Source organism: Mustelus asterias, chromosome 13 (genome assembly GCF_964213995.1).
Source record: "Mustelus asterias chromosome 13, sMusAst1.hap1.1, whole genome shotgun sequence".
Taxonomy (NCBI): domain Eukaryota; kingdom Metazoa; phylum Chordata; class Chondrichthyes; order Carcharhiniformes; family Triakidae; genus Mustelus; species Mustelus asterias.
In genome coordinates, this window is record NC_135813.1 from 12,658,860 (window position 1) to 12,673,835 (window position 14,976).

Below are 14,976 nucleotides of genomic sequence, written 5' to 3' on the forward strand. Positions count from 1 at the left end.
CGCACCTTAAACCTATGCCCCTTCATAATTGACTCTTCCACCCTGAGAAAAAGCTTCTGGCATCCACTCTGTCTATGCCTCTCATAATCTTGTAGACTTCTATCAGGTCGCCCCTCAACCTCCGTCGTTCCAGTGAGATACCTGTATCTTTTTGAAACTAAAATAAGAATGCATACATCACAAAGCTGAAGAAGTGACCTTGTTCCTTTTGACATGGCGATTACTATTCCAGTTAAAATCGCGTATTGTGCTCAGTCCAAACTAAGGAAAGCTCCAGTGTTGCACTGTATTTAAATCAATATGGTACCACTAACCTCATGGCTATGATGAATAAGGAGCCATTCTCCATGGCAATTTAACATAGTTGTTTGCTGAGACTCAGCATCTTAAAACAAGAGTGTCGTTATAAAAGGCGTAATTTACTCTTAAACGCAGCATATTTTGACCCCCCCCAACCGTATGTGATTAGTGTTGCTTGTTTGACACCATTTGAGCAGCATAGGAAGACGGGAATCCATATAAGCTTTCCTTACATTTCCCTAAAACCTGGTCAGGAAATGCAGGTTCATTGTTAGTAGCAGGCTGTGTGTGTATGTCCATTGTGTATTACGATTTGAATTCACTCAATCTCACTGGCTCACCTACCAGATGGAGCATCCCTGGGTAAGCACTTTATAGGCTAACAAAAATCATATTGCTGGAATCTCACCTACTGTGTGACAGGACCCGGTTGCCTTAAGAGCGTATAGAAGGAAGTCAACAGGCATCTCACTCCTCCTTTCCGTTGTTCTTCATGTGTTTATTTTATTTCCACAGTCCCTGGATCTGGCTGAATACGATATGCTCTTTGTCCTGAGCTTTACTACTCCAGCATTTGATTCTGATGTTGCTCCATCATTTGGAACTCTACTAGCAACTGTGAATGTTGTCTTGAACATGCAGGGAGAGGTAAGAGGCTGAGGAGGTATATTAATATGGCAGTACAATGATGCATGTATGAATCTCTGAACATTTAGATCACAGGCATTCACCTTTCTGAGGTTTCTAAATTTACTTGTTCTTTTATATTTTGCCACATTATCAGAACAGATTTCCAGCTGTTTTCTTGAAGTAATAAATCTGTGTTGCTGTCACCATATTTAATTTTCTGCATTATCAAATCAGTGGCATTTGCTGGAGTGCAAATTCAAACTATTGGCAACTCCAGTGCGTCATCCTGATTGTCGTTTTTCTTGTGTGAATCTTGACTGTGACCATTCAAAGTTTTAAATTTTTTAAAAGTTTATTATTGTGGCAAGTCGGCTAACATTAACACTGCAATGAAGTTACCGTGAAAATATCGCAGTTGCCACACACTGGCGCCTGTTCGGGTACACTGAGGGAGAATTTAGCATGGCCAATTCACCTAACCAGTATGTCTTTCAGACTGTAAAAACCAGAGCACCTGGAGGAAACCCACGCAGACACGGGGAGAATGTGCAGACTCTGCACAGACAGTAATTCCCAACCCGGGAATCGAACCCGGATCCCTGGCGCTGTGAGGCAGCAGTGCTAGCCACTGTGCTGCCCTTTGTACACTGTATTAGCTGATGGGCCTACTAGATATCCTTATACATTCATATTTACTGGAGATTCTGAGCCAGATTGTAATGCTAACATCGCTGTCCTGTCGAGATCTGGTAACTCAGCACAGCTTGGGGATCAAATGCACATCCTTCTTAGACTGAATGATTCAGTACTCCGCCAGATGGTGTATTTACTGACTGAACTGTCAGGAAATTCCAGGAGTGAGCTTTGTTGTTGAGCTGCTGTACATTTTTCAACTTTTTGATGTAAACAGAATGCACTGTTAGTTCATTCATGGTCATTAGTTTTGTTTGAGTCTTCCTGGCTTATGGGGTAAAATGTCTATTCCATATGTATGCTTTCAAATGTGTTGTCATGTACACAAATTGCCAGACATACTTTTGAAAGGAGGCAAAATATTTTGTGCTAGGGATTACAAAACATTTACCAATCTCAAAAATACCCACCTGAATGAAATATGGTCCAATTGACGTCAGAATCTGTCTTGGAAAAATTGCCTGTAATTGAAGTTTAAAGTTTATTTATTAGTGTCACAAGCAGGTTTACATGAACACTGCAATGATGTTACTGTGAAAATTTCCTTGTTGCCACACTCCGGCGCCTGTTCGGGTACACTGAGGGAGAATTTAGCATGGCCAATGCACCGAACCAGCATGTCTTCCAGATTGTGGGAGGAAACCGGAGAACCCGGAGGAAACCCGTGCAGACACTGGGAAAATGTGCAGACTCCACACAGACAGCCGGGAATCAAACTTGGGTCCCTGGTTCTGTGAGGCAGCAGTGCTAGCCACTGTGTTGATCTTGGGATCTGTTTATATAACAGTTCGACATCAATGATGGCTCCACATTACCAGAAAAACCTTCTATCTTATATGCTACACTGTTGTGTCCTTTTAAGTTAAAGGGCATACTGTTTTATACTGTAAGCAAAGATGTGGAATATGTGCTAGTTTCAATTTAAAAGATGGAGTTTGATATTGTAATTGCACCTATGACATTGGTTTGTACCTATGGGTGATAATACTGATCACAAACCATCCTTCAGCATACAGTGAAATCTTTATTATCTGGCAGTCTACCATTCGGAATCCTCTATTAATTGGAATGTTGGGGTTGGGTCTGGTTTTTTGTCAACTCAATGGTAGTTGTAATCAGTGGCCTGTCCTTGCCTCCCACTCTGCAGCACCATGTTCTCTTGGTACCGCTCACTAGGTTCACTCACTGCTGCATATCTCGCAAGACTTCACCCACATGATCAGCCTGGAGCTTTCTGATCGGATGAAAACACAGCTCTTTTTTATATCTTAGTTAACTGGCGTATTTGGTTAATTGGTACCTCCTGTTTCCAGATCATGATGGCAAACGGAGATTTTCCTGTACCTTATTAAAACTTTCTTCTACATCCATGTAGGACATTTGAGTAACAACTGATATATCCCCTTTGTATCAAAACACAGCACGGTGGCACAGTAGTTAGCACTGCTGCCTCACAGCGCCAGGGACCTGGGTTCGATTCCCAGCTTGGGTCACAGTTTGTGTGGAGTTTGTATGTTCTCCACGTGTCTGCGTGGGCTTCCTCCTACAGTCCAAAAGAATTGTTGGTTAGATGCATTGGCCATGCTAAATTCTCCCTCAGTGTACCCGAACAGGCATTGGAGTGTGGCGACTAGGGGATTTTCACAGTAACTTCATTGCAGCGTTAATGTAAGCCTACTTGTGACTAATAGATAAACTTTAAAACAAGAGTAATCTCAAAAACACTATTAGTTTCAGACAAAGCTCAACTTTTCCTCATTGCAATTTTAAAAAACATTGTCTAACATATTCTCATTATACTGAAATCACCTACGGCAACAATTAATCTTTTTGATTTGTACACTAAAGACCTAATAGATATCTCTGCTATATCGGTACTGCATCTTTTGCTGTAGATTCTTTGAGGTCAAAACGTTAAGGGTTTCATTTGGACTGAAAGCCCCAAAAATAGGGAAGGATGTAAGACTGGAGCAGTTGTTGTTTCTAACGGTTATCAAGTGGCTTCTGCAGGCAGGTTTCTGTGGCTGGCAAGTGAGTTCAGGATCTGCTCACTTTTAGGCCCATTGTTGAATAGTCTGTTCAGATTGGCTTGTGAAGAAGGACCAGCTGAGTGAGGTACCAGAATGCAGCCGCCATAACGAGAGCTCAAGGAAGGAGGGGAAAGCAAAGCAAAAACCTAAATACATAGGCTTACAATACAAATAGAGAATATTCACACACTGACATCTCCATTGTTTCTAGAATAGCAATATAGCATGCATGCTGTATTTCTGTCTTTTCTTTTCTTGGATATTTTTCCTTCTTTCTAGATCGATAAGAAGAAGGAACCTATGTCGTTGAATGTGAGACCATTAACTTCATCTGAAGAAGCAAAATCATTAAAGTAAGTTTAAGGAAGACAAGTTCTCTCAGATTTTAGCTTCAAAAAACAAAATCTCTCAAAACATTTCGTTGCCAGTGACAGTGTCTCAGCAGTATTGAGTGACATTTTTTTGGGTGATAGACTATCAGAAAAACAGTTAATTAAAGAGCAAACTAAATCAAACATTGTATTGAGTTTGCCACTGAAACATGCAGTGTATACATCAGACTCCATTTATAGGCCTAGCCTAGCCCAGCTGTCTTGATGCAAGTTCCCTTTGTGTTAGGATGCTTGTTGCAGATCTTGTGTATTGGAGTGGTTTCTGACCGGATGATTATTTTCCAGTAAAACCCTGGTTATGAATTGCTAAAATGGCTTATGTATAGTTGATGATCAAGAAGTAGAAATTGTTTGGAACATAGAAGCAGGAGAAGGCCATCTGGTCCTTTGAGCCTGTTCCCGCATTCAGTAAGATTATGGCTGATCGAATTGTGGTTTTAGCTTCACTCTCCTGTTTGGTCTCATAATCCTTGACTCCCTTGCCTAACAAAAATCCGTCTAACTCTGTCTTGAGTAAACTCAAAGACCCAGTCTCCCTGCTTTCTGGGGAAAAATTGTGCACACCAATGACCCTCTGGGAGAAAATGTTTCTCCCCCATCTCAATTTTAAACGGGAGACCTCTTAGTTTAAACTATGTTTCCTGGTTTATATCTCCCCGACAAGTGGAAACATCCTCTGGGTATCTACCCTATCAAGACCCCTCAGGATCTTGTATGTTTCAGTAAGATCACCTCTCATTCTTCTGACCTCCAATTGGTGTAGGCCTAACCTGTTCAACTTTTCTTCAATAGACAACCCTTCATCCCAGGAATGGGTCCAGTAAACCTTCTCTGAACTGCCTCTAAAGCAATTATATATTTTTTAAAATAAGGAAACTAAAATTGCACACAGTACTCTAGGTGGGATGTCACCAAGGCCCTGTACAATGGTGATAAAACCACCTTTTATATTCCGTTCCTCCTGCAATAAGTGCCAACATTCCTTTTGTCTTCCTAATCACTTGCTGTACCTGCATATTAACTTTGATTAATTGACCAGGACACCTAGATCCCCCTCCACCACCAGGTTCTGCAATCTTTCTCCATTTAAATAGTGTACTGCTTTTCTGTTTTTCCTGCCAAAGTGACCAAGTCCACATTTACCCATCTTATACTCTGCTAAATTTTTGCACACTCACTTAACCTGTCTATATTGTTTTGCAGACACTCTTCCTCCTCATGACAACTTACTTTCTTATCTTGGTGTCATTGGCAAATTTAGCCACCATACGTTCAGTCCCTTCCTTCAAGTCTTTGATATAGATTGTAAATAGCTGAGGCCCCAGCACTGATCCCTGTGGCACTCCACTAGTTACAGCTTAACCAATTTGAAGAAAGCCCATTTATCCATACTCTCTGCTCCCTGTTAGCTAACCAAACCTTTATCCATGCCAATATGTGACCCCTGCACCATGTGCTCTTATTTTGTGAAGTAATTACTTTGCCAGAAAACTTTTAACAGATTAGTTAAACATCATTTCCTTTTCACAAAGCCATGTTAGCTGTGGCCATGTTAGCTGTGCCTGATCAAATTATGATTACTTAAGTATTTATGTAATATCCTTAATAATGAATTTTAGCATTCTCTGTATGACAGATGTTAGGCTACTAACTGGCCTATAGTTTCCAGTTTTCTGCCTCTGTTTCTTGAATAAATTAGCTATCTTTCAATTCCACTGGAACCTTTCCAGAATCTAAGGAATTTTGGAAGATTATAACCGATGCATCTGCTGACTGTGCTGCTACTTCTAAGAATGATGCAAGCCATCTGCTTCTGGGGACCTGTCAGCCTTTATGTTTAATAGTTTTCTTACCACTCTGGTAATGGTGATTGCATCCCTTCCTATCATCTCTTAACTTCCCAAAGGCCTTTGAAAGTTTCCTTAGTCCTCTATCGTGAAGCCTGACACACAATACCTGTTTACGCCTCCGCCATTTTCTTTCTATTATCAGTATCCCAGACACACGGTCTAGAGGACCAACACAAACTTAGTTTGTTTCCAATTCAAATACTTGTGTGCTTTCTGCTTGTTTGTTTTCGTGTTAGTTCTTAAACTCTGTCCCATTCCCTGACCTACCATGAATATTTGCGGATTTGTCGTGTTTCTTTCAACTCAAAATTATCCTTAACTTACATATTTAGCCACGGATGGTGCACCCTTCTCAGTCAGCCTTTCTTTCTCACTGGGATAAATCTTTTCTGAGTATTATTTAAAAACTCTCTTAAAAGTCTGCCACTGTTACCTTTTAACCAAGTTTCTCAGTTCACCGTAGCCAACTGTACTTCATATTCTCATAATTATCTTTATTTAGGTTTAAAATGCTAGTCATAGACCAATGCTTCTTCATTTCAAACTGAATGAAGTTTGATAAATGAGCTTTACATTTTTGAACCCTCAGTTCAGCGGTATAAATCTTCCTCCTCCCTTGTGATGCAGAATTGCCTTGCACAGATTTCACCTGTGGCATCAAATAGCACGATGCACTTCATTCTCAAGTTCTTGTCGTCAAGCACTATAGATGAAAATCTGTACCTTCAGGCTCTGTAGGCACGTTTTTTTTTCTTTTAATTTCACCAACTTTTGTTATTGCCCACTCTCTCAAGTAGAGGTAGATGGTATTATTTGTAAAATGTTAGCCTGGATCTTTTAGAACAAGTTTTATATTTGTCCTGGGCTGCCAAAGTGCTGGAAACGGCACAACAGTCTTGCTATAGCACTCAAAGCTGGCTACATAGTGTGGATTAGAGTCACGTGTAGGCCTGACCGAGTAGTGATGCCGGTTTCCTTTCCCTAAAGAATATTTGTGAGTTGGTTCAATTTTTTTTTTGCAGCAATCCTTTTATTCTGGTGCAAAATATGGTTTGTTCAATTTACTGAATTTAATTTCGCATCTTGCACTTTAGGACTTGCGGTTGCTTCACTTATGGTTGCTAATATTCAGCAATTAATCTAGATAACTGTGAACTATGTGATTTCATAGACGTCTTCTTTATATTTTAAAACAAATTCAAGCTTATCTTTTTTTTGTTTAACATGCCGCAAGGGATACTAATCTGTACATTGTTCCAATTTGATGTGTCACGAACTATAGTAAACAATTGTTATGTTAGACAATCCACTGATTCTGTTTGGCATAGGGTTCAGTGGTTAAGGCCCATTCCCAAGTGTTTACATGTCATTTTACAGTATCCTGCCTTCCAGTATGGGGTCTGCCTTTTGTTCTGAGGGAGTATGCTGGTTCGTTTTTATAAACATGCCATTGTAAGAACAAGAGAGGGGGGAAATATCAGCACATTCCACACCCAAGGGAAACAAATACCTAAAATACTTAGAGATGTAAAATGTCTGTTGTGGCTGGGAATTGGGGATGATAAATGTTCTGGTATGTGAGGCCAACAGCACAATCTGTAATCGACGGAGTTGAGTCAATTGTATTTCGTGTTACAACTGGTGAGACTTTTTATTCTATCTCCTTCCCAATTAAACATACCATGAGTAAAATATAATCATTAGATGGATTTGCTTCCATGATACGAGTCTGGAGGTTTGTTTAAAAAAAAATTCTTTGCAGTTCCCAGACCACACGTGTGGTATAGCTTAAAATAGTTGTGTAAGAGCCAAGGTTTTATGATCGAGAAGGGTAATTTAATCCATACCAGCTGTTCTTTGCTTTTCTACAAGGTTTATATTTGCTCAAAATTTAAATATCAGTAATTTACTAAAAACTTGTACTTGCAAAGTTTTTAATATTTATTAAAAATCAGGTCACCGTCCAAACTGTGTCAGAAACCCATGTGATTTATGGTAGTGGAAGCCTTGGCTCAGTGATTGAAGTTGTCCAAGTGAAAAGGTTGACGGTTGAAGCCCCACTCCAGAGATTTAAGCCTATAATCTAGGCTAGTGTTGCACTGTGAAAATCTTCTGCAATGGTGACTTTTGAAAGAGTCATTATACTGCAGCCTGTGTGTCTTCTCAGGTAAAAGATTTATGGCACCGTAACTGAACAAGAGCAGAGAAATTCTCCCAGTGCTGGCCATCACATACTGTTGGTCTTCAACCAACGTCCTTCAAAATAGATTAGCTGGTCCATGTTGTGTGTAAATTATCTGCCATTTTATTGGTGAAGTACTTAATTAGACATAATGTGTGTTTGATTCTTTCTATATCTCAATACTTTCAGGAGTCAGTTTATTTCTCAAGAAACAAACTCACGTAGTCTATTTCTGATCACATCTTTTAATATTTTTGCCAGTTTTCTAACTTGCCATGAACAATGTTCCAGTGGCTGAATTTCATGAAATTAAAGCTAAGCTAATTAAATTGTAAGCTCCATTTCTCCCTTCCCTAATAAAGTCAATCATACCCTCTTGTGTTGTAGGTCCCTCCTGATGTTCACAATGGAAAACTGTTTCTATGTGCTGATTTCGCAAGCGGTCCGGTATCTGAAGGATCCTTCTGTTCACTCACGGGACAAGCAGAGAATGAAACAGGAGCTGAGTTCAGAGCTGGTAACTTTTCAGTTTTGCACTGCACTTCAACTGTTCAGTAAGAAGTCTCACAACACCAGGTTGAAGTCCAACAGGTTTATTTGGTATCACCAACTTTGAGCGCTGCAGCTGTGAGACTTCTTACTGTGCCCACCCCAGTCCAACGCCGGCATCTCCACATCTTAAGCTGTTCGGTCATGAGCAATGCTGAGCAACATAGTGTGTGAATGTGTATAGTGTAGAAGTTAATTGTGTATGTGTGTAGGTATAGTATAAAAGTTAATTAAGATTGCTTCTTGCATTGTTCGGACACATTTCTGTTTGTTTTTGTAGAATTTCCTTTTTCTTCCATTTCCTTTGTTTTTATTCCTGGGCCTTTGTGTTTGTCTCCAATCTTGGTCCTTGTTCACACACTTTGTTGCTTTTCCGTATTTTTCTCCCCTAAGTTACCTTTGGAGTCCTTTTAAAGTCCTAAGTTATTTTTAACCTTATTAAGCAGTTAGTTTGCTTTAAAAAGTACTTTGCCTGGATCCTAGATTGCATAATGTAGTTGGAGTAAGTTTTACTTGCCTTATGTCAACCTATTGGTTGCAAATTCCTTGGTGTCTAGTTGGCTGCTCACTTTATTATCATCACTATTTGCGGGAAATATAGTATTGAAGCCATCCTGACCAATGCACAAAAGAGATTATTGGCGCTTTGTACTATAGAAGGCACTAAAACACTTGGCATGTCATTAACCTAAACAGTGTTGGATACTTGAACACTTAATGCTACTGTTCTGTATTAATCAGTCCTATTCAGCATGGAAACTGGTATACAGTAAGAGGAAATGATTCAGTATGTGTACTGGAAGGCCCAGCTGGCTTGGTTAACTGGTGGTCAGATAAATATCTTCCCACCGTATTGTAAACTCTGGAGTATTGTTCGTTCTTGTGTATGCACTCATGAAACATATGATTGTGATTTATAGAGTATTTTATCATAATGAAAATGTGGGTGGTGGGGCTTATAAGCTCAAGTTCCAAGTGAACCTAGAGTAGGGAAACAATCTGAGACATTTTCCCAGTAATAAAGCACAGCTACAAATGAATCATTAAAGCATTTGTTTATTCTGTAGAGGTTAATGTTTTAATTAGAAATAAATGAGCAATCCTGCAGTAGAAAGTATACTTGAGACTTAAGGTTAATTAAACATTTCCTCTAATATTTCATATTTACTGTGACTTTTCTTTTACTATTTCAGAGTACTGTTCTGTCTAGCATTTCCCGCTATTCTCGTCGTGGCACACCATGTTCCCCTGCTGCGGCCTTACTGCTGTCTCCTCAGAGCAAATCTACCTGCTCCGTATCCAAATTGAGTCCTGAGAACCAGGAGCCCCTAATCCAGTTGGTCCAGGCCTTTGTTCGACAGATCCAGAGATAAAAGATCAACCATCACGTTAAACTTTAATGCTTTTCCAGATCTGGACTGTATATAACTTCATTTGAAACAATTTACAGTGTCAGTTTTTACTGACCAAAGGTAATGTGAAAACATCAGGTTGGCAACTTTATTTGAAGCTGTTCTTGAAAACCCTTTTTTTCTGGGTAACAGTCTTGAAGTTTGCCATTCCTTTGTCTCAAAGCTAAAGGATTGAATTACGTTACAGAAAATAATCATGGCAGACTATTAGAATAAATGGCAGCTGTTCCTAAACAATTGAAGAATTGTACAGTAGCATCCATTACTAGTTCCATGACAATAGAGAGCCAACTTTATTGAAACCGTTTTAAAAATGTTCTCTTGTATTGTAGAACTGTGAAGTGTTAATGAATAGGAGGGGGGGGGGTCAAGAAAAGGCATTCTGAAGAAAGATCATGCTCTGTGTAACAATACATTTTTATATTGCCTCTTTAAATCTAGTTTTATTAATATAAAACATGTTCCTCATTCTGAATGTTTGCCAGTGAGAGTAGCTGTGGAAACAGTGCTGTCTGGTTGGATTTGTGTGTTGCAAGCATCCTTATTAAGACTTTTCTGCTAGAAACAGCATTTTGGATTGGTTAGGAATGCTAGGACAGTTTATAACCCTTTTACAGCTATTCATTACTTTATATGCCACACATTTCATCCTTTGGGCATTTCCTGCAGAACTTACCAAAGAATCTTGGATGTGTATTTGCAGCTGCTTTGTCCTGTGTGCACGTATTATTCATTACTAGGCATTTAGACTGACTAAAGGAGTTACTTGAACAAAGAAATAGTACCAAAAACAAGTACTGGTGAACTATTGGAAGCACGTTTAAAGCAATTTTAGTTACTTAAGAAGTAAGATCTGCGGTTCAAATAAGTAAAATACTCTTGTTCTAGAAGAATTGATAGGTGAGTTTAAAAAAAATCTTTTCATGAAGAAACACTGAATTTGGTTTTAATGAGATGCATGGGTGCTCTTATTTTCATTTGAGATTTTGCAGTCATTGGAGGTAGCCCTGCATGACTCTTCTGTCATAAGCTGGAGTCTGCGATCAGAGGCATCGTTGGGCTGTATTTTCCTCTGTTGGCTATAAAGAACTTTCAAGTGTGGACCCACTACTTTATATTTCAGTGAAGAAAACATACTTCTGTTTCCTAAAACTATCTAGCCTACTACACCAGCAATAGCTAAGAACTTTTAAAAAGTTTAACTGACCTCCCAATGTGCACTATATTTTAACAACATTACAGCTCCATGTTCCGCCTGGATTCAAATTTCACCAAATGTTCTGACATCCCATTGTCTTTGATGCCAAGTGTGGCAGGGAATTTGCTGAGGTAATGAGGCATTGTGATTGAAAGCAATTTTTCAAAACTTCACTATGATTAAGGCTGCTGATTAATTGTTAAATATAAAAAAATCATTGAATATAAATCCCAAAATGCTGGTTAAAAATAGTGTTACCTGGTAGTAAAGATACTCCAGCAGTGAGTTTAACTGGAAACAAGGAACACATTCCGCAAAAAGTGAACATTTAGGAATCTTGTCATAAAAAGGAGTTTGCCATACAGTCACTAACTGCTCCTACGATTTTTGTAATAGACGCAAACAACTTGATTGAAAGACTCACCATGCCGTCACTTTGTTAAACTGCCATTCATTATTGATTGAAAGACTCACCATGCCGTCACTTTGTTAAACTGCCATTCATTATTTGTAACTTATTGTTGGGAATATTGTTTAATTCTACCATTGTACATGTTCGTCTGCCTTTTTTGTGAGTGTTTGTTTTTAAAGCTTTTAAAAAGCTGAGGAACAAATTGAAAATGTTGTGATGACGGTTCCTGGTCTGAACATACTGCCAAGGCTGGGTGCAGACCACTGATCTGTCAAATGCATTCACTTCAGTAAGTTCAACCACTATATTTTAATTTCATTGTCAGTGCTCTTCCAGATCAGCTGTTGGTATTTTGATTGCCATTCAGCTTTTAATTATTGAACTTTTTTCTTTTACCGAGGGAAGTAAATTTACTGCTGAATTTTACTTGATGCATCAAAACTAGTTTATATTTTTACTCGCGTCTTTCTTTGCAATCTTTCAGTTTGCTACACCACCTGGGTTCCACTTGGTGTCAGACTGTGTAACATTTTTTAAAAAGCCTTTGTTAATTGCCACACATGTGGGGTGTTCAGCAGGATTGCTGCTTGATAAAAACAATTCATCCCCCCATGGCATTTCCAGAGTTCATAACTCTTCTATTTATTGCAGTGCCAAAGCTTGAAAAAGTAACTTGCAGGCAGAAATCTGTAGGTTTCACAACCTTGCATTTGAGGAAAAAAATTAAATTATTTTGACTACTTCCTCCACTGCCTGTCTCAGCTTAGAAATTGTGTAAGAGCTGCTTTTGTTTCTCTCCTCCAAGCCCAGACTGGGACATCAAGTTTGTGAAAGTCCAGTGTTTTATTTTAATAGGGATGCTGATTTAAACAGAGTGGCTGTTTTGCATGACAATTAAAGAATAGAAGCAAACTTGTTTTGTTATCCAAAACTTATATTGTAAAGCATGTTTCAATATTAAAGATTTTTTTACAATGGGTAAAAACTTTTGGGATTTTTATGGGGGGGCCAAAACAAATTTATTTATGAACATTCCTGATAAAGCACGTATACACGTTTTAGTTCGACAATAATATGGGGAAGATTATTAGTATTTGGAAATATCAATGTTGTATATAAAGATGTGAAAATTAGGCAAAAGTAGTTGAGGCTAAAGTTTCAGCAACTATCCAGATTTAATTTGATCCTTTCAGGCTGAGAAAATATTGTGCTAAATTTGATTGTTTGACTTCTCAAATGAAGGCACATGTAACTATTTATTTTACAATGATTTTCCGATGCAGAGGAAATGGCTGTTCTAGTAGTAGTTCGGAACAATGGTGAAAAAATACTGCTGTATATTTTAAAATAGAAGTAAGTCATACTTGACATCAAAGTGGAAAGTTGGTCAGTTCTAAGGTAGAACTGATCTTTTCAATTTTAAGTAATACAATTCATTACTATTGGACAACAGACTATCAGACCTTTGGATAACTGCACAGAATGTATCAAATCTGTAAATAGTGTTTTTAAATAACTTTAGAATAGAAACACCATACCTGTGCATGCAACTTCACCTGTAAATAACAAAGTGCCTAGGTTTCACAGCTACCATATCTAACTGAACTACATAAAATGACTCAGCATGTTTATTGTACAAGTCCTGCTGTTCTCTTCCTGTCGGGAGTTAGTTTTTTAGTCTTCATTACAGTTGAAAGTTTTTCACTTTATACTATTGTTTGAATTCTTGTTTAATATTCCTGAATAAAATGTGGATATACATTTTCATTATAGTGTATTCTTGTATAGTTACAATGCTGGTATCGGCTGGGCAATGTGGAAAATTGCCCTCTGAGTCTTGTCCATTCGTTGGATAAAGAATGACCTCCAGCAATCCCTATTACAATCTATTGGTTGACCAGTAGTTTTGGTCTTCAGACTTATGTTTGCTAAAAGCAAGCCTCACCTTGTTCAACTTTTCCTAATGAGCATATTCACTTCTAATGCAGATCCTCACGATCAAGGATGACTCACTTCAACTCCAGATAAATCCAATGTATGACTTTCAGGCAGAGCAGGTGGTGCTGGCGAGGTCAGGCAAATGAGGTGTTTGGAGATTTGTGTGCTCTCTGTTGCTCAGTGTTCCGTGCCTTCCTGATTAAACTTTGATTTTAGTTGGTCACAAACCAGGGACTTCCTCGAGTTCCAAGAGGTGCTTTGAGCACATCCTTAAGAGGGGGTTTCTGCTGTCTGAAAGTCTCCTGCCCCAAACATGTTCCAAGGAGAGCCTGGTGTCAGGCATACGAATGATATATCCCACTTAGCAGAGCTGGTTTTGAGTGATTAGCAACATGACACTGGCGTGCTGGGTTACAAGAGGATGCTATTGGTGGACTACTTGTCTTGTCCCCGGATTTGGAGGATCTTGCAAAGCAATCACTGGTGGTACTTCCCCAGTGCTTTGACGTGCCTGCTGTAGATTGTCCAAGTCTTCGACACATATAGGAGAGCTGGCATCACCGCAAACTATAACCTTAACCTCTGGTTTCAGATCCTGGTCCTCAAATACTTTCTTCTTCAGTCTATCTAGTGCCCCCTTTGGTACCTGCCTGATGTTTTCTTCTGATATTTTTTGATTGAATTTTGTAGCGTACATTTCCAGAAATTGTGATCAAAAACATTTTGTTTGTATATTTAGTCATAAATGTATAAAGCTCAAACTATTGTATGGAAATGCATGTTTTGAGGAAACAATTGCTTACTGAAATCCTATTCACAGTAACTCAAGAATAAGTTTCACCACTGGATAGAATCTAAATGCTTAATTGAATTATTAATGGGAAAGGAATAGTGTTTTTGCTTCTTAAAATATCCCCAATCCAACTTTAAAGAAATAGTTGTTACTGAATATTTTTGCTCAAAAATGCAAAGAAACAGATGAGAATTTTAAGTGTATAATGGAACTTTTAGTAATCCAGGTAGTAGTTTTGGACATGTGGAGATTGGTGATCAAATAGTTGAGGTATAAAGTGATTCATGATTACAGACTTAGTTAGGAAGCTCCTGAAAGAGTACAGCTTATGCAAATCACTTCCAATGCAATTTAGATTTCTTGCAAATTTGACCATTGCAAAGAACTGTTTTTTGTGTGTTGGGAATCCTGAATCAGAACACAAACTATTCTAATCTATAACTCGGGAACATTAATGCATCTGAAGGAGCCACAGAGGCTACAATGAAAGTGGTCTAAATATTGTACAATTTTTCAACAGCTTGGGAGGAAATCTAACATGCCATGCACAGATCAGAGGTAGAAGAAATTACAATGGGCTGTAACAACTGGAGTTAC

General features: G+C 38.6%; 1 protein-coding gene across 3 annotated transcripts in view; it reads left to right on the forward strand.

Moving 5' to 3' along the window:
• Nucleotides 1-14,268, forward strand: part of nup188 (nucleoporin 188) — an 89,876-nt gene extending 75,608 nt beyond the window's left edge. For all 3 annotated transcript variants that reach the window (XM_078226322.1, XM_078226324.1, XM_078226323.1), the window contains exons 42-45: nt 817-948; nt 3,933-4,006; nt 8,465-8,594; nt 9,820-14,268. In XM_078226322.1, the coding sequence (XP_078082448.1) occupies nt 817-948; nt 3,933-4,006; nt 8,465-8,594; nt 9,820-9,999 (516 nt within the window). In that variant the 3' untranslated portion in view covers nt 10,000-14,268. The remainder of the gene's footprint in view (nt 1-816; nt 949-3,932; nt 4,007-8,464; nt 8,595-9,819) is intronic.
• The last annotated feature ends 708 nt before the right edge of the window (nt 14,269-14,976 follow it).